The sequence below is a fragment of the Tyto alba genome, unplaced genomic scaffold, assembly GCF_018691265.1.
Source record: "Tyto alba isolate M040663 unplaced genomic scaffold, T.alba_DEE_v4.0 Super-Scaffold_38, whole genome shotgun sequence".
NCBI classification, from domain to species: Eukaryota; Metazoa; Chordata; class Aves; order Strigiformes; family Tytonidae; genus Tyto; species Tyto alba.
In genome coordinates, this window is record NW_024881313.1 from 20,117,501 (window position 1) to 20,142,190 (window position 24,690).

Sequence of the window (24,690 nt, forward strand, 5' to 3'; positions counted from 1 at the left end):
AACAGGGCCGGCCCGGAGCCTGGCGGCTGCGCCGCTGCCGTGTCCTTCTCCCTCGCTAAGGTTTCGAGGTCTATGTCTCCAACGGCTGCCCGCGGGTGCGCGCGCTGGAGCGGCGCGTCCCGGCGTTATGGGGCAGCAACGAGTCTGAGACGCTGAAGCAGCTCGGGCCCCAAGTTCAAAATACAGTTCCACTATATAAAGAAAATCGTTTGACAAAACGTTGCTGACGGCGGTTTTTTGTTGGTGATGGTGTTCGGGGTGACAAAGCTGGGGCACCCACGCACGGCTTCAATACGCAAGGACCTATACTACAGCACCGAAAACGAGTCCTCTGTTTTCAAATGCTTTACTATACAGGAAAGAACCGAGTGCCTTGAAAACCACCCCCCCTTCCTAGCCGTAGCTGAGCCCGTGGACCAGCACAGCCCGGTAGCGGGAAAAGGGCGCTGCCAGCGCAGACCGGCAACGCTCCCACACTGCGGCGGGGGCTGCCCCTACCCGGGGCGGGGGCCAAGCGTGCTTCGCGGCACTCCTCCTTTGCCCCGGCTGCGCCCTGGTGAACAGCACGGCCTCCCGCCGAGGCCGCCAGCCGCGGGCCGACGTGATGACGCGCCGCGACCGCGCGTAGGCGTGGGGGCGGCCCTCGCGCGGTGCGGCCGTTGGCCGGGGGTGGGGCGGTGCCGTGCCCCCGCCCCCCTCCCGGCCGCTGACCCGGGGACGCGGCGGGCTGCGGCCGTCCGACGGAGTTGCTGTCGTTGCCTGGCTGAGCCCCGGGTGCCCTGCGGGCTCGGCGGGAAGCCGAGGCCAGGGATGGGCCTGATCTTCGCCAAGCTGTGGAGTCTCTTCGGTAGCCAAGGTGGGCGCGGGGGCCCGGAGGTGGGGCGGGCGGCCCGCTGGTGGGGAGGGTGAGGGTGAGCGAATGGAACCCGCAAGGCTGAGGGGGCCGCAGGCAGCCGCCGGAGGTCGGGGGCCTGCTCTGGGCGCCGGGCTTCCCCTGAGGGCGCGCCCGGGCAAAAGTTGGGTTTTTTTTTTGTGCAGCGCCCTGAGCGCTGGTGCCGCGGTGCCTCATGCTCGGAGTCGCTTTGTTTCTCTGGCTGAGGTGGTCCCGTCCTCTCCCCATTCCTTTCTCGCCGCTCTAAGCGCCTCCTTTATCCCGGACAGACCTTCAAGCGGTGTGCTCCCGAGTTCACGTAGTGAGTAGTGAATGCAGCTGCCTCTCAGACGTGATTTTTTTCACCGTTGAAGCTTTGATGGATGGCAGTCTTGTTTGTCTTTGCAGACACTCCGTTTTTAAGTCGGTCTGCCGCTAAAATCATGCTATTTTTATCTTTAGAAAAAAAACACCAAAATTCTGTTGGGACCCTTGACGTAAAGATCTGTCTGTGTTGGCAGAGATGCTAGTTAAATACAGTTTGTGACCCAAGAAAATCAGTTCTCAAGGCAAGAATAGAAAGGTCATAAGGGGATAGCTTTCCATTCTCTCCTACCTAGTGGACCCAGCCCCACAGTAATGGCTCATGCTCTAATCCAGAGTTCAAAACTTGTGGCTGCCACCACCCTCAGCTCAGACAGTTACAATAAAAACATAAAATTATATTTCATCTGTTTATTTTATTGAATCTTGTTTACCTAGACTTATTTGGTTAGAAAATAAAATAGTCAAGGGATTTATCATTTGTGTTGTTTTTCCTTGAGGCCCTGCATTTGGAGCAAGCAAACTGATGTTAATGTTACTGTTCTCTCATCAGGTTTCCAAACATACGCTTCATTCTCACTTTAAAGTTACTAAGAATGTAGTTAAGGTTTTTGTGCAACACTGGTGCCGATACAGTTTTGCAGGTTTTGGGAGGCAAGTACACCTTGTGTCCCTTTAATAGTCTTGTCACTGTGAGTGTACATAACCCATTGTAAACCTCAGTGTGTGTACATATTAAGATCTATGTATCAAACTGTATTTTCACGGGATATGAATGTGAGGGAGATCCAGACCATTTATCTTTTCCCCACATACACTATCCCACCACATCATTCCTGAAGTCATCCAACAGTCTTCTGAATTTTTTGTTGTTGATTTCAAGATTCTTGTTTTTCTGAGCTGGAAAACCCATTTGTTAAGATTCAAGGATCCCCCTGTTCTCCAGAAAACTGTTTACTGTCTTGGTTTTCACTACATACTGTAATCTGCAACTCCTTTCCTTCTGTGAAGGAGTCCAAGAGATGTCTATAAGCAGACAACCGGTCAGCAACTAACTTCTGGTGGCCTTTAGTGTTGGTCTATATGGTACCTTATGGTGTAAATATTTATCTTCAAGAAGGAAGGAAGAGGTGTGTTTTTGTTGTTTTCATTTTGTTTGCTTGGTTTTTTAGTACATGACAACATTAGACTACCTTGATTCTATTTCATTAGTGGAAAACACATTGTCTTTGTTACTGTATATTAATTCCTGAAAGGAAAGTTATTCTTCATACATTTAAAATATTCACAAAAATTAGTATCACAGTTAAGATTGATGAGGCACTAGCGTGAAATACTTACCATTTGGCTTTTATCCCAATGAGAGGCTTCTGAGATGTGTTCTGATCCTTTGTTGCTGGGGTTCTTTTCAGTTTGGTTTATTCAGGTGTTTTTTGCCCCCTCTTCTTGTGGTGACCATATAGAAAAAAGTGATTTTATTTTCAGGGCCAAAATTGAAATTCTACCCTAGAAAATTCTCCCCTAGAAAATTTTCTTCAAACTGAAAGTTTTGAACCATGTAGTGGGAAAAGATTCTCTACTTTCATTACTATTTTCCTGTAAATAATAAAGGGTAGTAATTAGCGAGTTTGTTTCAGTTGCTCTTCTAGTTATACCAAATCTAGACAATTTTATTGGAGAATTCATAGCCTGTCCCATGAAACTGCTTGTTGAGCAGACTAGCACAGTAGCTTAAAAAATGATTTTCACTATCTAGAGGGAATGTGCCAAAGATACAAATAGACCCCAGTGTGTTTCATCACTTCATCATGGCTGGTGTGGTTTGTGCTGATAGTCTGAAGCACTTTATATTGGCAAAATTAAAGGTTAAACAAAACAAAGATTTAGAAATTACCATCTGTCTTCCATCAAGTGGAGCATGGGGGAGGAGGTGAGGAGGTATGCCTGAGTACTAGAAGATACAGAACAGGAAATTGTTGGCATTTCACCGAATATTAATTATGCACTGCAGTTTTGCTTTACATAAATGTGAATAATAGCTCTGTTGAAAGTGCCGAATCTAAAAGGTATTTGATCAGTAATGTCTGGACAACGTTAAAGAAATATCTACTGGTGATCTAATACCATTAACTCACAGGAAGTTGATATATTGGTAGATTTCTGAAAAATGCACATCTTAAGATACCTAACATCTTAAAATAAGCCCCATGTGTTTTTTGTGCCTAGAGGTTCAGTGTAGTTAGAGTAAATGCGCAAGGTACAGAAAATCGAGTTTATTCAGTGACTTCTGCCTGGCGGGAAAACCTTGTAATGAAGGTACCTTAGATCCTGTGAAAGCACTGGATGTCATTTTATTAATTTACACATCATCTTTGCTACTCTTGCTCTTTGATTCTCTTACCATCCTTTCCAATTATAAGGATGAGGTACTGAAAAGAAGGTCAAGAGACTTCACCTAATTGTTTCTAAAGACATTCAATGATAAGTGTTTGTTAACTGATATTACCTGCTGACCTTTTCCAGGAGCATTTCTTACTATTTGTATTCAACTGTTTCAGCCCTGTGACTTGAGTAGCATCTGTGTGTTCCTACCAGGGAGATAAATCAGTAGTTCTGCTTGAGCTCACTGTACATGCAGCAGAATTTGTTCCAGTTGGTTCAGCCCATTTTGATTATGGTTAGCCCATTTTGGCAAACACAGACTGGCTCATGGTGGAAAATGTAACGGTTGAAATAGTGTTGTGTGGCTTTGACCTGTGATGGGAACTTTTAAAAGGGAAAAGCCTTCAGTTCTTTTTTTTCCTGTTTCCCTGGCAGAATGCACTTGATTTTCCTTTGCAGTGTACCATCTACTCTCCAAATCTGGTATGTGGGATTATGGAACAAGAAAAACTGCAATGCACACCACTTTAAGGAAACTGGGTGATGCCTGTGCTGATCTGAGTCAAGGACTAATGGAAGAGAAGAAGGCTATCGGTCTCTGCCCTGAGTGAGCACAGTCCAACAGGGAACAATCTATTTAGTTCTGTGGATATGTTTGGAAGGGCTAATTTCCAGTTTGAGTTTGGCAGTAGTTTTTAAACAGTGGCTGTTTCTGTTTATGTGGTACTAGTGGTCAAAACTGTTCCAGTGCCTTATTTATTCTTATTGTTTTCTGGTCTCTGTGCCCTTTCAGTGCAGAGGTTAAAACTTGGAGGAAGACAATAAGCATTTCTGTTTCTTTCAGATTTCAATATATATTGTCTCTTAATCAAGTGGTAATTGAACAATGTGAACTGGGAGATACTTTACTCATAAGAGAAACAGTTGGCTTAAAAATAGTTTGTCTTTTTTTCTACGTGACTTCCTGATGGCTTCCTGATTATTTTTCCTTATTTTTGAAATTGACAAAGAACATTGTTTTCATTTAAAATATTGTGCTCTGCAGACATTTTAAAGTCTAGTTACAAAGTATCATTAGTTCAGATTGAATTTGCACTTACTTTGAAAATAATTAAAAGTGTGTTCATAAAAAATCGGACTTCAAAAATGACCCATTTAAGGTATGATTCAGTACTCAAATGGCACAGTCTTCTGAGCATCATGTAGTAGTATGAATAAATGGTGGAGCAACTAGCTTATTGCCTGTGTTAACACATAGCTGAATAAAACTTGCTTGACTTATCATTCCATCAATACTATTAAGATTGCTCTTAATGAAACTATAAGGAAAAAACAGAAATGAATGTTGGCAATTCTGACAGTTGACAGTACCTTATTTCTTTGTGTGTGTGTGTGGCTGATACAGTTTTTTAAGAAGTTCACAAATCTGTATCTTAATTTTTTTTGAATAATAGGCATTCAAAGTCTTTCAGGTTACTCTGTATAAATGCTACAGGTGTTAAAAAGCTGCTGTAAGAAAAATAATGGTAAGCTCTAGGTCAAGGTGGTAAAACTTCTGTAACTCCAGTTTACTTCTGTCAGCAAGCCTAAGGGTTCCCAGACTGTACAGTCAGGTTATCAGAGACCATTACCTGTAAAACCAAATGGATTTTTGTTCCAGTGGCTACGACAGGCTACTTTCTTGTAATCAAGTCTGGAAATAAAAGATGTATTTAAATAGTTTTTTTGTGCTTAAAAGAAGACTCTAAGGCAGCTTCTAGTGTGCAGTATGAATCCTTGTTTTGAAATGTGTTTGAACTTCAGTAAAATACTATTCCTTCTGCATCCTTCCTAGAAAACTTCTGTCTGCATTCTGTTTACAGCCTTGAAGCCTCCAAGATTGTTATTCTTTGGAACTAGATGTGGGGTTTGTGTTTCACAGCCTGAAAAGTATAGATACCTTTTCCAATATTCATTTCTTCTTTCAAATATGTTGGAAATGAGCCTTGCTCATCTTTATTCATATTTTTTTTTTTTTTTAATTTTTGCAAATGAGAAAGAGGAAAGGACAAAGTTGTGAAAATTTAATCTTAGTTTGGGATCCTTTTACCACAGAGGAATTTAGAAAAATAAGTGAAGAAAAGAGCATATTATGTGTTCCTTCTAACATCTGAAATATCACCTTCAATATCTTATAATTTCTGTGGTACTGGACTGCCAGAGATTTTTTTTAACAATACAATATATATATATATATATTTTTTAATAGTCTGTCAGGAGTGGTTGATATAACAGAATTCTTTGGATTCTTTTAAACATTAGTTTAATACTGTCTTTTTTCCCCTCGCATATGCCTACTTCTTCTACTTATTTTTTCCCCCCCTTTCAACCTGATTTATAAAGACTGCTCTGGCAACTCTGTTATGGATTTTCTTCTTTTCCCAAGAACATAGTGGATTGGGAAGATAATAATGAATACAACCCAAACTGAATTTTAATACCAGCCAGTGAAAGGGAAAAACTTGGGTTAGTCCGTAAGTACAGAACACAAATATGAGCATAAATCACTGCCTATGTTTTACTTCATAACTGTCCTTTCTCTTAAATGGAGCATCTATCTTCTACTAGTTGCTCTTGTAAACAAGTACTTGGCTTGCTAAAATTTTGTTCTGTCTTAGTTTAGCAGGTTTTAAGTTCACATGTTTTTCCTCTAATGCACATATAAGTAAAAATTCTGTAACCAAGCTAGACACAAACATATTCAAAAGTTGAATTTCTAAGTAAAAAGTTTTCCATTACCTTAGATAACAGTTCTGGAAGCAACTGCCATTAATAAAAGGTGGAAACTGTTATTTGTAAGATAGTGGTGCTTTCATCATATTATTTTCATCCCCAAATCAACATTAGTTAACATTTGTGTGACTGTTTCTTGTTTGTGCTTACCCAGTTACTGTATAAAATACCATTTGACTATGGAGTAGAACAGGTAAGCTGTGCCTCTTTCTCCCAATTAGTGTTAAACCATTCACACTTTAGTAGCTTTCAAAAACAGTCACCTCAATGGAGACTTTTTTTTTTTCCCCCACTACTTTAAGTAGCATGATATTGTTTTATCCAACACTTCTCATTAATTCCTAAGACTCTATATTCTGATGTGAAGGTAGGAAAGAGCACTGTAATAGTTGACTGGAATTTTTTGTCTTTTCTTCCATGAAAATAACTCAAACAGAATGTTGCAAAAGCAAAATCATATTCTTCTGGGCAATAGCTGACAACATGGTTATTGTGGAAGCAACACAGGAGTATTTCTGTGTTTGAACTTTGAAAGCCCTTAAACTTAACTAAATTTGAAGAAGACATGGACAGTATAGCTATGTGACATGTATTAGAGTTGAAAGCAGAGAGGATTTCATATCATCCATGTATTGGGAAAGGTTATCGATTACTGATGCTGCTGCTTATGGGGCTAAAAGTATTACTGGGGTTAAGGCTAAGAAAAGATCTTCCTTAGAATGTGATGTCAGGATGCAGTAGTAAGGGAAGTGATACAAGGAAATAACTTTTATCATTTGTTAGGGCCATATCGCATAGCAAAACTTCTAAAAGTCTCAAGAAAGAGTTTGTTTTATTAAAATCACTTTCAATATGAAAAGACCTATGTTATTACATATAAATAGATATAAAAAAAAAAAAGAAAACAAACACTTAAATTCTTCCTTAGACTGACCACTCACAGGCAAAAAAACCCACCAACTTGATATTTAAGGTAAGTCTTATGACCTTTTAGTAATTTGTTATAAGTCTTATAGAATGAATATGGTATTTTAGAGGAAATCTTTAAGCTGTGAACCATGTTTTGCTCTAGAATAAGTGACCTAGAATTTTAAATACTACCCCTTCAAAAGTGAACCTGTTTAGACCTATGTAAGTTTTACTTCTAGTATCCATTTTTAAATTCTCTGCTCTTAACTGATTTGCTTTTGTGTCAGTAAGTGGATCAGTATCTTCTAACTTTACGCATGTATCAAAAGAACCACCATACTAACTGGCTGTCCTGATGTATTTCATGTTCTAAGTATTAACTACAGAGAAGCATATAACTTCTGGGTTTTTTCTGTTGTTTTTGTTTGGTTTTGTTTTTGTTTCCCTTATGGCTGGAAAAATAACATTGTAGCATTTGGAAGATCATTATTCTATAAGCTGGACATTCCAGCAGGTTGAGGGAGGTGATCTTTCCCTTCTACTCAGCACTAGAGAGTCCTCACCCAGAGTAGTGTGTCCACTTCCAGGCTTCTCAGTACAAGAGAGACGTGGACATACTGGAGAGAGTCCAAGCAAGCATGACAAAGATAACGAAGGGACAAGAGCATCTCTTACATGAGGAACGGCTGAGAGCGCTGGGACTGTTCAGCCTGGAGAAGAGGCTCAGGGGGGGTCTTGTTAATGTGTATAAATACCTGAGTGGAGAGTTCAAAAGTGACAGAGCCAGGGTCATCTCAGTGGTGCCCAGTGACGGGACCAGAGTCAGTGGGCACTGAAACACAGGAGGTTCTCTCTGAATATCAGGAAACACTTTTTCACTGTGAGGGTGGCTGAGCACTGGCACAGGTTGGCCAGGGAGGTTGTGCAGTTTCTACCCTTGGAGATACTCAAAAGCTGTCTGAATGCAGTCCTGGGGAAGTGGCTCTAGGTGGACCTGGTTGAGCAGGGAGCTGGACCATACAGCCTCCAAAAGTGTCTTCCAACCTCGACCATTCTGTCATTTTGTGACTTTTCAGTTCAGAAGTTGCAACGTTGGAATTTGTGATCCATTAAAAATACAGCTTTCTCTTAATTTTTATTGTGCTAATTATGGTGGTCCCTTAACAAGTGGTTGTTATTGAGCCTTGAAAGTTAGGCTAATATTTTGTGCAGTTAAATGTTTGGTGATGTTCTTAAGATGATACACTGCTTTAAGTGATATTTTTTCATTTTACTTTTCTTTCTAAAACTAGATTCTTTTAATGAAATAATCATATTAGTAACTATTCCTTTATGAAGACTTCCAGTACTGACTTTTCTCAAAACTTTAGTCTCAAGAGAAGATGAGGGTTTATGGATTTTTTTTTTTCTGTCCTGAAGTCACCAGTATTCTGTGTAAGCTATTGAAATAAGACGAACAAGCAGTTACTTTCTTCAGTAAGGAAAAGTGATTAATCAGAATTATAATTATTGATGTTTTCGCTAATTTGTTCTTGTCTTTTTTGTGTTTATGCAGAGCATAAAGTAATCATAGTGGGACTTGATAATGCTGGAAAGACTACTATTCTTTACCAATTGTAAGTATATGAACTATTTTGGTTTTCTGATTGCATTTTGGTATTTGTTACTGTTTAATCATTGAAAATTCAGCTTTGCAAACTGGTGAAATCTCTGGGGTTCTAGATCACAGTTTGCCCATTAATAGTCTTAGTCATTCTAAACAGAGTAAATATTTAAATGATAAGTGAAGGAACTGCAGCGTTTTAAAACTGAACTGTAAATTGAATAACAAAAATTTTACATACAGACAAAAAGTGAACTGGAAATTCTTTTGCCATCAAAGCCTATCCTGTCACCAAGAACCACAGAGAAGGAATTGATTTTTAAATTAATGGAAATTCTAGTCATTCTGCAAAAATCCATAAATGTTTCCTGATTCCCATGTCTAAAATTTATGTTGGTGTCCTGGGTTGAGTGAGTGGTGGGGTTTTTTTGGTGGCAGGGGAGGGGGCTATCGGGGCGGCCCCCTGTGAGAAGCTTCTCGAAGCTCCCCCAGCTCCAAGTCAGCTTCACTTCTGTTTGGGAAATTGAGCCAATCAGCTGCGCCTCTGCATTAACGTGTTTAAGAAGGGACGTGGTGACGGGCAGTCAGACTTGTGAGGAGGAGTTGCTGCAGCTGCATGAACACCAAGGTCAGTGGGGGAACGGAGGAAGAAAGGAGGGGGGAGGTGTGCCGGAGCAGAGACCCCCCTGTATCCTGTGGTGAGATGGCAGGGCGCCCCCCCTCTGCTGCCCATGAAGATCTACAGTGAAGCAGACACTGATTTATGGCCTGTGTTTGTTTTCACCTGGATGAGCAAGGTGCTGTGCCCGAAGAAGGCCGGGGTCTTGTGGGAAAAGGTAGCCCCACTGCTGCAATTCAGCGCTGGGAGGATTGCAGCATGTGGGGGAGTCCCACGCCGGAGCAGCTCGGGAAGGGCTAAAGCTGTGGGAGAGAATCCAGTTGGAGAAATTTGGTGACCCACGATGGAGCAGTGTGGGGAACGCTGCAGCCTGTGGGAGGAACTCATGTCGGAGAAAGTTTGTGGAGGACTGTCTCCTGTGAGAGGGGGACCATGATGGAGCAGGAGGAAGAAGTTCCAGAAGCTGTCCCCACTGAAGATAAAGAAAGTGGCAGCGCTGACTGCACCCCCCATTCCCTGCCCCTGCGCCGCTGGGGGAGGAGGTAGAGATATTGGGAGCAGAACTGAGCCCGGGAAGAAGGGAGGGGTGGGGGGAAGGTGTTCTCAAGATGTGGCAATGTTTCTCACTGTCCTACTCTGTTATGTGTTGTTAGTGCCTGTAATAAAGGTATGTTCTTTTTTTTTCTTCCCCTAACAAGTCTGCTTTTTGCTCGTGACCATAAAGGGGGATTTTTTCCCCCATCCCAGTCCTATCTTGAACCCCAAGCCTGGCTCTCTGTCCCTTCTTATTGCTGGAAGAGAAGGGAGAGAGAGAGTGGCTGCATGGTGGTTGGCTGCCGACCAGGCCTAAACCATGACAGATGGCAGATTCCTCAACATAGTATTTCATCTTGCCTGGGTCCTACCTTAAGCATTTTCAATAGCATCACTGCACCCAAGTCTTGTCATTGCTACAAGAATATCTGTGATAAATTCAAGAATATTGGCAGGGACATAATTACTATTGTAATTGTGGAAAAGGAGTAGTGTATAGCCAAATTACTATGCATATATTTGATATTAAGGCAGCAGAGGATGTTTTCCAAAAAAACTCTTTTTTCTAAGTACTTTTCACAAAGCTTAAATGTAGAACTAATAATTTTTCAGCTATGTAAGCAAACAGTTCTTTGGAATTTGTTTTAATATTGAATTACTAAATTGAGTGCTCTGAAAATTATGTTCTGATTTACATTTTGCACAGTTTAGAGTTCCCCTTATTTGGGATCTTTAGAATAGCAGCTTCTACTTTGAAACAAGTGCATTTTATGTATACATTAGAGTGTCCTTTAAAAAGAGAAGCTTCTGAAAATGCAGATGCTTATCCATTTGTTGTAAGCCTTTTATGTGCTTATTTTTCGTTGCTGATATCTTCAAGCATGTCTATAGTCTCTGCTACAAAAACACACTAGAACTTTATCAACCATGGTTTTTAGTCCAAATTCAGGTTGAACTAATCTTTTTAATAAAGAATTGCTCTTAAGTATTTGCTTAAAAATTCAAATACATAAATCTTTGAAATTTGCCCTTTTTTTTTTTTTTTGTCAGTGTTACACATATTTACTTTTTCTACAACAAATTTGTTGCAATTGAGCTGTGACAAGCCTTGTGGATTTTACTGGCCGGTCTTTATGGTGTGATATTATCTCCTTTAGCTTAATGAATGAAGTCGTTCATACTTCTCCAACCATAGGAAGCAATGTAGAAGAAATAGTGGTGAAAAACACTCATTTCTTAATGTGGGATATTGGAGGACAAGAATCATTACGGTCGTCATGGAATACCTATTACTCAAACACAGAGGTATGAGATGTTGCATCGAAGTCTGCAAATTCAAGTTTGTTTGAAATTATATTTATTTATTAGGAATTGGTAGATTTTTATAAATATTTCAGCTGTATTGTTTTTAAACATTTTTGAGGAAGAACAAATCCAAAAAGTGTAAAGTGTCTCTGGTATGCGGACAATTTTCTGGTAATATTTGAAGTATTTTTCCTGTATACTTTACAGTAATATTGTTTGATCTATGTAATAAAATGTGAAGTTAGACTTTTTTCCTGGACAATCAAATGATATCAAAATACATTTCAGATCAAACAGGTGTTTTGCATGTTTTTTCAAGTAGATTAAAAAAAAAAAATGGCAGTGTGCTTTGCAAATTTGATGCGTATTTGCCAATGGTTACATAACTTCTATACATCTAGTCTGAAATGTTTTTGCGGTAATGATAATTAAGGATGAAGAATGACATTTTCTCTAGGCAGCAGTATTTAAAAATCTTATCAGCTTGTGGCTTTTATCCAAAGGATAAAGGAAAGTCTAGCTGTGCAGTACTTATGAGGTACAGGTGAAGCTGCCATTGCTGGAAAGGTTGGAGTAGAACTCGGCAACAGTTGCCTTTTGGCAGTTTGTTTTTTATGCTAGTCATTCGATGCTAAAAGCTTATCAACATGACAGGCACATAAAATCTCCGTAGCCTCACTTTGAGACTTCTACACCGGTGTAAAAGATTTTAGACTTAATTTCTTACCATTTGTACTAAAAGCAGAGATCTCTTGTAGGTATTACTCTTTGTAGAAGCATTCCATCCTCCTGTAAAATGAGGATTTCTGTCCCATGCCCCCTTTTGAGAGAGGGGAGATTAGTGATCCACCCCAGATGTTCAGAAACTTTTTATCTACTGAAAGCCTGGTGATAACATCTCAACCGTCATCTCTAGTATTTTAAACTTATTTTTAATTTTATCTAGAATAGTATGGCTACATCTAGGACAGACATGAGGGTAAAGAGACTTCTGCCAGCATTATGGGGTATGATAACGATAAGTTCTTGACATTCGTCCATTGAGAAACTTTGATTTTGGAATTTGAGTAGATGCATGTATTAGTTCTTTTTTTTTGATCATTTTGGGATGTTCATCATCATGTTCTGGCTAGTTAATGTTTGAAATCCAGTGCTTTCTAGCACTTGGAAAGAATTTTCCCTTAGAAGCTTTGTCTTCTGGAAACAGTTGAGGGAGGAAAGGGCTCTGTTTAGTATGCTAATCCTAGCCTCCCTGATAAGAATAATTTCTTTACTGTTCTTCCTCATCTGCTAGACATCTCAAAATCACAGCAGCATTAAATTGACTTAGTTTTTCATACTTTGTTGTAATTTTTGATGGGTAATGAGTCTCCTTCATTTTATAAGGCAAAGTGGTTTGGAGCATATGTAGGAGAATCATAGTGGTGACTTGTATTCCTACTTTTTTGTTAATATCTCTTTTCTCTCTGTAAATTGAAGCAATTTAAACAAAATCTTTGGAGTAATGTAAAAATTCTACAAATAAGCTTTTCAGTCCATACCTGTTCTAATTAGTTTCAAATTAACACTGCTAATTCTGCAATTCTGTTTTAAGTGTCAGTATTCTTGCAGAAAGGGCATTGAGACAGGCTTACAGACACAGGATTTGGGAGGAGAGGAAAGAGGAGGAAGCTCTCATGGTTAAGTTATTGGGGGTGGAGGGCAGAGTATGAGCTACAGTAAAAGAAAAAGGACGGAAAAGTATTCCCATCTAGGGAGAGAAGTCTGTCAGGTGAATGTAATCTCCTTGGTTTCCTCTCCAGTGCAGCATGGGTTCCCTGTAATTTTTTTTTCTTTTTTTACAGTATCTGTATAATTTTCATCAGAGTGTGCTTGTTTTCCCTATTCATTGTTCCCACCTACGATGCTGTTAGCACTGCTTGGGGCACACTCTGGGCAGGACAAGTGTTGAACACTGATCAGTTGTTATGGTTTGTGTGTAATGCTTACAAGCATTTACTTGAGTATTACCTGTGTAATGCCATGTCTTTTTCCTCTCTAGTATAAGGCTATAAAATGGAAGGTACAAAACATGTACAAAACATTGTTTTAATAGCTGTTTTATTAATAACTGTGTAGCAAGTTTGTCATCCACATTTTAAATGTAAGCCACTATCTGTAGGTGCTTTTGGTACCTACATCAATACTTCGTTTATGATGTAGGGCCTGAAAATCCACCAAAGAGATTTAACTATACTACATGGAAGTAGATTTTAATAATAGTGCTGAAATATACAAGCACAATAATTTATTATTTTTAAACTGTAATCTTCATGTATGATTGCCAGTGCTCTAGCAAAAGACTGTAACAATGAACCTCATGTTCTATTTTCTAGCATGCTCTGAAAGCCTGTGTGTTTCTCATATAGGAAGACTTGTGGCAATGGCCTCTTGAAAATATGCTTTCTGTAATTTATACTTTGTACTTACATACTGTACTATTGTTTTTTCTCCTAGTTCATCATTCTTGTTGTTGACAGCATTGATAGAGAACGACTTTCTATTACAAAAGAAGAACTTCATAGAATGCTGGCTCATGAGGTATGGCGAGGAGTTGAGATAATAGTTTTCTTCTGTTGTGACCAGTCAAATAACATTACATGCTTCCTATGTTAGAAAAAATAATACTGTCACAACAAAATTTCTGAGCCTGAATGTGCATGCATGTTCATCACATTTTAAAACCATGTAAATTACAGATAAACAGGAAAATTACTTTGAAGCACTCTTAGAGGTCTTGCTTGATTGTAATCAAATCACTCTTTACTTCACATTGAAATTGTGAAATATCTTAACCTTCGTATTTGTGTAACTGGGTATTATTGTTCACCACCACTATCTCTCTTCTTTCAGTTAAATGGTTAAAATTTCAAGAAGCTTTTTTTTAATTTTTATTTTAGAAAGTAGGCAATTCATTTCTCTTTCTTGTTTTAATCTGGTTCCTTAAAAATAAGGAGCACATCTAATACGATGGATAAATTAGTTTCAGTTCAGTTTCCTTCTGAGTTAATTTGCGTGTTGTTTTATGATTTTGTTGTATTGAGAACTGTTCAACACTGGGTCAACTGTCTCAAACATCCTAAATTAACATCCACATTGGATTAGCTAAAGTACATTAAAACTTCTGTGACCACCCTCAAACTAAATTAGGATTCTTTTAAATCTAAGTATCTCCCTTTCGTTTCGAAGGAAAAGGATGTAGTATAATGCAAATAATTCTGTGGAGCTCATTTCTCTGAGAGATTTGCATTGTTTCAAATGAATGAGGCTTTCACTTTATAGTTAATATGAATGTAGTTTGGGTCTGGTAGTAAGGAGCAAATCCACTACCAAAAAAGGTGGAAAGATGACTTTTTGTGGTGAAGTTTTCCCATATAACGTATTAGTTTCCAGTGTTACAAATTTATGAGATTGTGATCTACCATCTCTTGAAAACAGTCAGTAGGCCTAGACTAGACTACTTGTAGGAGGGAATCTTCAACTTTGGACCATAAAGGTTTGGGCTTTTTTTCTTGATGGAGAAGTAGTCGCAAAATTTAATATACATTTAAATGTGTTGAACACTTTTAATTACAACTGTCAGCTTCCTGAGTATTGCATTTGTTTACCCTTCTGCACTCCTAGAACCATACATCCCAGTTCTTTTCTCATTGCTATGTGGAATCCTAATTTCCATACAGGAACAGACCAACTTGTCATTAGTTTTTCTTTTTACTGAAGCTGCTGCAGCATTATTAGAGCTCCCTTTTTGGAACAATAGGATAGAATTTAAAAGAATTTAGATAGCTTTCTTAAATTGTTACTGCTTTAATCACTACAGAACTTGTTTAATGAAGTTGAAAATAATTTCAAGGGAATGATATCTAGCAGGCTTTTTCATTTGAATAGTATCTAATCTAGATTTTGAAATATTTATTCAGTAATAATTCTGCTGGATGGATGGTTTGGAGCTTTATGGAATAAATTTTAACAAGACTCTCATTAGTTAACATATGAACATGTGGTCAACACCAAAAGTGTAGTCATATAATACATTATAATTTGATTCTCTGTGGTGGAGAAGACTTAAAAATAAATTGGTTTCTTCATCTTTATGTAATTAATTGTTAATGCGCTAAGTCTGTTAAAACTCCATGCTGCTTTGTAATTTTAGATTATCTTGAATGCAGTTCTTAGAAATTCCATTAACACAGTTGCCTTTTAGTTCTTTATAATAACTTTTACGAATGCTTCAAATTACTTCTAGGATTTACGGAAGGCTGCAGTTCTCATTTTTGCAAACAAGCAGGACATGAAAGGGTGCATGACAGCTGCTGAGATATCTACATACCTCACGCTTAGTTCCATAAAGGATCACCCGTGGCACATTCAGTCCTGTTGTGCTTTGACAGGAGAAGGGTAAATGCTTACTGCTTATTATAGTAGTATATGGTAAATAAGAATACTGATTTAGAAGCCTATTGACACCAATGTGCATTTCCTGAATGAACATATTTTCTGATCTTTGCAGTCAGAGGGACATTTTGAATTTTTCCTTTTCTTTATTGAGCCTTGAGGATTTTTTTCCCTAGCTCAAACTCCAAATTTGTATGAAAGTCTTTCAACTTACTGTTTTAAAAAAAAAAAACAAACCACAACTCAAACAACAACACAAAAAAACTCCAACACCCCCCACACACACACATCCAAATATGTAGCTGTTGGCATAATTGTTTACTCTCTGTGCCCTACTCTTGTTCAGTGTTTTCGTGTAGTTAAAGAAATAAGCTACTGTCACTTCCTTTACATTATGATCTGCTGTAAGCTTCTAACGTGGTGATGGGGGTTGGGGTGGTTTTGGTGTTTTGCTTTTTTTTTGTTGGTTTGATTTTTTGATAAGCGTTCAATCATAGTTTTGATGAAAAGGTAAATAGGTCTGGCATAAAACAAAATTGTTACCAATATTAAACCTTTTATTTATATCTGGCTGACGTAGCTAATTTTGTAACTTGTATAGATTATGCCAGCAATTCTAACATGGAAATCTAAGCTTTACTTAGATCCTTTGTCTGTAAAGATCAAAAATCATTTTTGGATGCCTGCAACAAATTGGACAGTGTTTGCTTACGTGGTTTGAAGTGTTCTAATTTTTCATCTTGATTCTTAAAACAGTCTGCTATTGTGTAATAGTTAGAGGGTTTTTGCAGCTGTATTATACAACCTTTACAATAATATGGTCTTGTAACATCAAAAATAGTGAATCCGACTGAGTATTTGGGAAGTGAGAGCATCTCCCTCACTTCTAACATGAAATATTTTCTAATGTAATGGAGATGTCTTGTAGTGATTGGTAGTATTCACTTCCTTAGGGTGGGATGTGTGAGTGAAAACAAACTTTTTTTGATTGAGTCTTTGGATTGCATTGCTTCATTCTAAGAGTTAACTCTGCTTTCCTCCTACTAGTTTTGCCAAAGTCATTTTTGAGTGTTTATTTTTGTACTAACTTAGATCTTCAAATAAGTTGGCATTTGGAGGAAGGTAGAAATTAATGAATATGAACTTAATTTTAGAAACATTGGACACCCTACACTGCTTCTTTTTTATTAAAAAAAAAAAAAAAAAAAAAAGATGAGTAATTAGAATACCTAAAACTGACAATAGTGAGTCGAACTCGTAAAAAAATTCCGAGTTAGATTGCTGAGCTGAATCTTCCTTGGGAAGATCTGGTGGATGTCTCGGGAGATTAGCCCCATATGAGTGAAGCTCTTGGATAGCTAAGGTATGATATGCTTTACAAAAGTAAAGTTTAAAGATGGCATAAAGTAGGTAACTAGATTCCCAGAAAGCCAAAGGAAGACATATCTTATGAAATGGAGACTTCATAGAGATGCAAATTGAGTGAGTAAGCAGATTAGATCCCGTGCAATCTTGGTATTGAATATAAACATATTTTAAAATTTGTAATGTGATTCTGGAATTTTGGATACACTGCCTTTTCATGAACCAGTTCAGTCTGAATACCTGTCTCTTGTCTTTTTGTATTAATATGTAAAGGTCTAGCTTTCAAGTAAGTAGTCTTTCACAGGAAACCTGTAGAAAAAGAAAAACTTATTTGGTTCCATGTACTTTTTAGTAAGCATATTAAGAATAGTGTCTTTCAGACTTACAAGGAAAAGAAATTGAAGTAGTGCCAAGCTTCAAGACAATAGTATGCTTTACCATCTTCTTGTGGTTAAAGCCTAAGTAAGCTTAGTTTAAAACACTATATACTCTGTTCAAGTTTCAATATCAATTTCTGCTGATTTTACTTATTTTAAGTAGATGTTTTTAAACATAAAAACAAGTAGTAAATACTTTAAAGATGTTTGAATAGAACTAGTACCAATAGAACATCTCTTATCTTTCAGATTATGCCAAGGCTTGGAGTGGATGACCTCCCGTATTGGAGTGAGATAGCTTTGTTTTGTTGCTTTGGTTTTGTTTTTTTTTTTTCTCCTCCTAAAGAAGAGACTTCTATTTATCCTGTGAACATGTACATTTTTCTGTACTTCTGACTGCTGAGGCAGTGACCATGTTTAATTTATATCAGCCAACCCCCAAGCTGTACTTGAATCAAGTGCAGTTGAACTGAAACACAAAGTATTTTCTTAACTTTTTTTAATACACTAATCTTCAACTGGATGAACATATGTGAATCTGTTTTTTAAGCACTGAAATTCCTCTGAATATGTATTCTAACTTTTTCAATGATAGCTTTTTAAAGTCTGTTTTGTCATTGTCAATATTTCATACTTCTTCTTTCTAAGTAGTTTATATAACTTACTAACATAAATGAGCGCAGTTTATTTAATAATGAAAAAGTAGTGAGTAGGTTGACTTTAGTCTGGCATAGCTTTAGCCTCTAAGGATAATCAGATCTCCAGCTGAGCTATCTGGAACATCAGTAGAGTTCTAGCCAGCATGGGAGTTAATAGTTATGAATAAAAATTTTTAAATGCTGAATGGGTTAGTTATAGTTTAATATTGTGGTGGCTTTTAACCTGGTATAAAATTGAACTTCTGCCTTAAAAAAAAAAAAAAATCTATTCTCAATTTGTCTGGTAAGTAGTTCTAGGATATGATTCTTCTTTTACTTGAAAATACATCTCTGTACAGTGGATAAAAATTTTGTTATTAAGTGCTGGTTTAGTCATTTAGAACTTGAATACCTTTTTAAAAATAAACCTCTTGATAATTACATTTGGAATTACAGCAGCCAGTGTTATGTGTAGACTTGCTGTAATCTGTTAAAATTTTAAATACTGTATACATGAGCCTTCCTCACCTTTTAGTGAGTGCTGTTTTCTAAATTAATGAAAAATCAAAAGGGAAGCCAGACTTGTAAACAGAACAGAATCATGGTGCTGTATCTGTAGACTTCGGAGTGAAGCTAACCTTTACATTTATTTGCCTACTATTAAATATGTTTTCAGATTCTGTTACAGAGAAAATATTTTGCCTTAGTTTTTGTTTTTAGTCTTATTTACAGGAGCAGAGAACTTCTGATGGTGTTTGAGTTAGATTCATTCACCTGAAATTTAGGAATGGAAACTTGAAAAAGCAGAGAGCTTCCATTTGAAAAACAGGTGTTGAAAGATTGGACCTAGTAACTTAGTTCAGTATGAAAGGGTTGAAGTTAGATCTGTAAAGAAAATCTAAAGCTATGGATGAAGTTAACTGAAAGCATTGGATGCCCCAAAAAAACAAACACCAAACTCCCCAAAAAACATCTGAGGGAAAAAATAAAACAAACACAGGGGACACTCAATTCCTGGTGAAATCCCAGCAGCAGTCAAGGATCTAACCTACATAAATGCTTGACAGGCTTCCCAAAAGCACCATTCTGCACTTTAGCTTGCCTAAAAACCACGTAGAGTCTTGTTACTAGAACCATTATGCTAATTTATGAGAGTCCTTAATGACAAAATGTTTTTGATAAATCTTGTTTTGATAATTTAAGCACACTGAGTTTTGTCTACTAATTTTTTTTTCTAAATTTCAATTTGATTCCATTTTTATTTGAACAAAGCTGAATGAAATTTTAAAAGTATCAACAAGTACGTTGTCATAAGTGTTAAAAAGAAGACTTTGAATATATATGGAATCAGTGATTGGTTGAATAAAGTTATGTATTAGTGCTGGTTAGCAAAAGTCACATTTAGGAGAAAGACTAAGTTGAGTGTCAAGTCAAAATGCTCAGGAAATAATTCACATCAGTGAAAAGTAGAGCTTAAATTAAGAGGAGGAATGCAAGGCATGGTCAGAATCTGAAACTAAAGCTTATTGCTCCAACGTTCGTGCTAACAACTGTTCCAGTGTGTGAAAATAAGATTTGTTTTGTTCTTAGGAAAGCAAATTATAAATGGAAATAATAAAATGATACTGTGAATGAGGTTTCTTGTATGGTGACTTAATTTCAGTTTGCAATTTAGATTTATTTTCAGGTTTATTTTTGTGTAATTCGGAATGTGGTCCTGAATATTTATAAAAAGCACTATCTGGTTATAGTCTTAATTTATAAAATCAGACCCCTTGTGTTATAATCATGCATCATAATTGGAGATAAATAGTTCTGATTTGTTTAGCAGTCTCTATGAGAATGCAACTTTGAGCAATTTTTATCATGCTTGGATGAGGTTGGTAGGATCCGCTTTTTGAAAGTAGTTTTGCAGGCTTTTAAGCTCTTTTGCTTAATTGAATTTGGTTAGTTTATTTGAAGCAGAATTAAGTTTTGCAATAAGACATTCCCTTACCCCTTCACTGATGTGTTCGTCTGTTAGTTAACTGTTGTTGCTAAGTAGATCCAATAATAATTTTAAAATTTTCCTCCCTGTTAATAATTTTAAGACTGAATAAAGCTTTATTGCATAAATAAGTACTAGAAAAAATAAGATGGCTAATAGAGTAGTGAGTGTACTATCCTTCCTATCTTTTTTGTCCAGCCAGATTTTAACTGCTTCAATAATATATGGTAAGTGAAAACCATTTACTAAGGAAAAAAAATACCTCTTTCATAAAAAGTTGCTTTTCCTTTTGTACCATTTAGCATGTTAAAGTGGGTCATCTGTGGTTGAGAGGGAAACAGTTTTCTTTTCCCTACAGTTCACAGTTACTGTAGTTTGCAAATATTCAATCGTTCATTAAATTTTTGAAAAGTTCATTTGCTCTTTGTAAACTGAAATGCACCCTGTAAAACATGCAACTTGAATTTTTTTCAGTTTTGAAAATAAAATTCCACTGTCAAACTGGTAATCATTTCCCTATGTAAATAAATACAGTAACAGACACCAAAATAGGGGTTCGGGGTGGAAAAAAGTTCTGATGAAAAATTACTTAAGTGTTTGATTTTTGTGCTAATCAAGTAATTATTTTTTTTTTTAAGACTGTACTTTAATTTGTGTTCTTTTTCTTTTTGTTGTTAAAAATAAGCTTCTGGACAAAACATGACTTGTAGACAAATATTTACAGACAGATCAGTAATTTGTGCTGACTTGTGGAAATGGGGGTGAAGGGGTGGGAAGTACAGCCAGTTGAACTGTGTTTCTGTTGAATTCCAACACTATTTTGTAAGGATAGGCTTTAAACAGTAGATACTTTTTCATTGACTTTGCCAAGTTTGTTGATTTTGACCTTAATGTAACATGATACGTTTCCTTTTTCCCCAGCAATTCCAAAAGTCTTCCCAAAGAATAAAAGGTTTTGAAGATGATCTCAAAGGAGAATGGCCAGAGTACCAAAAGGAGTATGTGCCTATATTTACATGCTGTTACCTAGACACAGTGCATCTCTCACATAGGAATACACCTCCTGAAACACTGTGAATACAGTTGCCTTCCTGAAACCATACTTTTTATCACATTTAAAAAACAAACCCAGAAACCACACATGCTTGTTGGCTTTAGTTTCTTAAATTAATGGAAAGATAAGCAGTTGTTAAATGAAGAGAAAACTTTGTAGATACAAGCCAATGAACGATGAAATTTTGGGTAGTTCAGAACTTCTGTAAGACTACACAGTTGTCACTAGATAGTCAAATCCAACATAGAATTGTTTTAATTTCAGAAAACGAAAGCTGGAACATGTCAGCTTTCATAGACACAAAAGTTCTTTTGGCTGAACGTGACTTCTTTGTAATTTACTTCATTAAGTGCAATGTTCAATCTCTTTGAGAGGTTCTGAACATGCACCATAGGGTTTTTTCACTGTTCGTGAGTGTGTTCATGGCAGCTTGCAGTAAGGGTTGTACCTTATCTTAGTCTCTGTACTCACCACTGGAGGAGGTCAGGCTTAGGAAACAAGCTGTCTTGATTTCTTAATGGTGCCTTGCTACCTCTTCATCCTGTCTCTAATTCGAGCCATTATTCTTTCCCCCAAATCCCCTTGCCCCCTTTTTCTTCACCCCTCTTCCCCCCCACCCCCCCCACCCCGAGTTATTATTGCCTTGTACTCTCTTGTCTAAAGATGCCGACAAAGACATGTGAGGCACTATACAAAATAAAGTGCTTATACACTATAGGTTTTACCAAGTAAGCAGCACTTTCTTCATACAGCTGTTTTACTAAATCCAACTTAATTTTACAGTTATCTCCCTTTTTTTTTTTTTTTTTTTTTTTTTTCTTTTTTCAGCAACGGTGTTGGTCTAGTGTCAAACTTCTGTTTGTGCTGTGCAAGCATATATTATGTTCCAGTTCAAGAAATTAAAGTTTCTTATAAAGATATATTGCTGTAAATGGGTTTACATGTGGCTTTTATTTTGTTTATTTTTTAGAATTTCTTGCAGGGTGGTAAAGAGCTTCAGTATTCCCAAGCCAGTGATTCTTTCCAGCTATTTAAACACACTGCACACAGTAATGGGAAGATGACTTGGACAGTGCTTCTCAAAATTTTTTTTTAGCACAATAAAATTAATTGAAGAGTTGTTCTGTTAGATTCGGGCGTTTTTTGTTTGTGCGTGTTCTTTGCTGAAGAGGTATCAAAGTAGTGTAACATTGTCACTTTAAGCGTAGGGGTTAGGGAAGGCATTTCATCTTAAGTCCCTTCACTGAGGCAGAATCGGGGCCTGTATCTTTTGCAACTGTAGCCAGTTGGTGAAACATCTTGGTTGGACACCTGCTTCCTTTCATCCCAGGAAAAGCTCCAACTTGGATCCTAAAGAGACTTTCACATGGTTTCAGCCATGGGAAGCATGGGTCTTTGTTTGTTTTAGTGAAGGGTGTTTGTTTTAGTGGACTGTTCCCTTTCAAAGTAAGAGCAAAACAAATCCAAATGGAAGAGAAGGAAAAAACTTGTTTGGATTTTTGTGTGTGCATTTGACAACGTGTAGCATTTAGCTGAGTTTGCTCTTTCCTTTTGTAGAATCCGCTGTGTGACAGAGCCTGAAAGGCAGCAGTGAAGAGAGCAAATACAAAAAAATGTGACCCCAGTGCCAACACTAGCAACAGGAACTTTCATCTTTGAACAACCTTTAACTTTTTCTAAAATGAACTTGATGAACTTTTGACATTGAGTGTTTCTATGTTTTATTTCTTAGGGTAGAGCAATCTAAAGGTGAATACTGTCTGCACAGTGTGTGAGGCACACTGGTACATACTAAGTTTCTGCCCTGCCCACAGTACAGGCAGCAGAATGAGGCTCTGAGAAAGTTAGTGCTTTGTGTAAATGATTTATTGAAAAGCAAGTTCTGACATCAAGCTAAGTTTTCATAATATCAGGTGTCATGTAATTTTGCTTTTTCTTATTTTCTTAATTTCTGGAACCAGAGACATGATGCTTTCTTTTTATCTCTGTATTGGCTGTGGATGGGTACATACTGCTTATAGCAGCATAGATCTTGCTCTCTTGATGTATGCAGGAAAATCAAAAGGCTTTTCGTATAGCTGGGTGGCTCAGAAGACATGACTGTGTGTCATAAAAGTGAGGCTTAAGTTGTCAACTCAATATTTTTGCTGTGTATTCAAGTGAAATTTACTGTAGAAAATTTTAGGGTTATGCATCTGGTCTCCAATAAAATAGTTGTGCTACTCTTCAGTTAGATTTGTTTCTTGATAGTTGTGCTACTCTTCAGTTAGGTTGATTTTTGTTTTGCTGCATAGGGATAAACATTTCATATAGAAAGTTTTCCTATATGTAGCCGTGAAGACAATCCCCTGTTCCTCCATTTGCACACCAGTGTGTGTCCCCTAGATGGCAGGAAAGGATCACTTTAACAGTGCCAAACCTGCATTAACTCGTGTGCTTCAATATCGGCGTGAGAAATTTTAAAAATCCCTCAGTAAAATGAAGTTGTGTATCACTAGCTATATCATGGGGACCATGCTTAGATACAGGGGAGAAAGTACAGAGGAGAGGGAAGTTGAATCACTTCTGTGGGAAGGAAGTTTATGGTGAGTTTTAAATAAATTTGAAACTTGGTTCTGTAGTTTAAAAGCATTATGTCTTCATCATTTATGGTTAGAATTATATTCCACACCTCAGAAATTGCAATGCAAATGTCTATAACATTTGAACTGTCTGTTGTACCTCTAAAAAATACGTTCCTGTGTGTTTAGCTATGATGATTATTTCTAGTCTTTCCTATATACTTGTTACATATGAAGGCTAAATTCAGGTAAAATGACAGTTTCTTTGCAACATTTAGATTCTCTTTAATGATATGCAGTGCTTGAGATAGCAGTGGCCTAGTGTGCAGTACCAACAGTCTTTCATTGACCATCTCATTTCTGTTGTAGTTGATATAATACACGTCCTCTGTGAAATGGTGCTTAATTCTCACTATTTTGTACAATTGCTGCTAGGTGATTCAGTGTTTATCAAAAATGTATGAAATTAGAGAGCTAAGGAATGTAGGATGACACCAAACAGTGCAAGGTTCGTCAAAATAAGTGCAGTATCTGAGACACAGCTGTTCCTGCAAGATTTTTCTTTCTCTGAAATTCAGATAAGGGTGAGAGGAGAAACTAGAACAAAGATTAAACTGAAGTGTTGAAATGCCGCTTCTTGCTGAGGAAAGGTTGGAATGGAGCAAAATAGTACAGCATGGTGACATGTCATGCTACCAGTTCTTCAGTAATTATGTCATTTGGAAAGCTGTATGCATTTGTTTTAGATTTGATAATTCAAAATAATAAAGAATATGTAGTGCTGTTTGACAGAATAGGATGCCATCTTCTACTAAGGAGTGTCTTAATGATGACTTTGAAGACAGTAGAATTTGGGCAATCTTGGGTTGTACCTGAGGTTTGGTTGCTAGTGTGAATTCTTGATGAGTGTTCATGTTCACCTCCTTATGGTGGTGAGATAAATATCTTCAACTGT

General features: G+C 37.4%; 1 protein-coding gene across 7 annotated transcripts; it reads left to right on the forward strand.

Annotated features, from left to right (window-relative positions):
• Positions 1–640: 640 nt before the first annotated feature.
• ARL5B (ADP ribosylation factor like GTPase 5B) lies at positions 641–23,078 on the forward strand. Of its 7 annotated transcripts, none has more exons than XM_032991761.2 (9): positions 641–856; positions 8,814–8,874; positions 11,172–11,319; positions 13,816–13,899; positions 15,605–15,756; positions 17,745–17,784; positions 20,323–20,347; positions 21,042–21,118; positions 22,732–23,078. In XM_032991761.2, the coding sequence occupies exons 1-8, from the start codon at positions 811–813 to the stop codon at positions 21,077–21,079; spliced, it is 594 nt and encodes a 197-aa protein (XP_032847652.2). In that variant the 5' UTR covers positions 641–810; the 3' UTR covers positions 21,080–21,118; positions 22,732–23,078. The 7 variants fall into 7 exon arrangements, with proteins under 7 accessions (XP_032847652.2, XP_032847651.2, XP_032847650.2 ...); XM_032991760.2 differs by lacking the exon at positions 22,732–23,078 and adding an exon at positions 22,145–22,292; XM_032991759.2 differs by lacking the exon at positions 22,732–23,078 and adding an exon at positions 22,003–22,106.
• Positions 23,079–24,690: the final 1,612 nt, after the last annotated feature.

Coding starts and splice junctions, on each gene's coding strand:
- ARL5B (XM_032991755.2), top strand. CDS start 811: ATGGGCCTGATCTTCGCCAAGCTGTGGAGTCTCTTCGGTAGCCAAG. Junction 8,875..11,171: donor ACTACTATTCTTTACCAATT/GTAAGTATATGA, acceptor TATCTCCTTTAG/CTTAATGAATGAAGTCGTTC. Junction 15,757..17,744: donor TGTGCTTTGACAGGAGAAGG/GTAAATGCTTAC, acceptor CTTATCTTTCAG/ATTATGCCAAGGCTTGGAGT.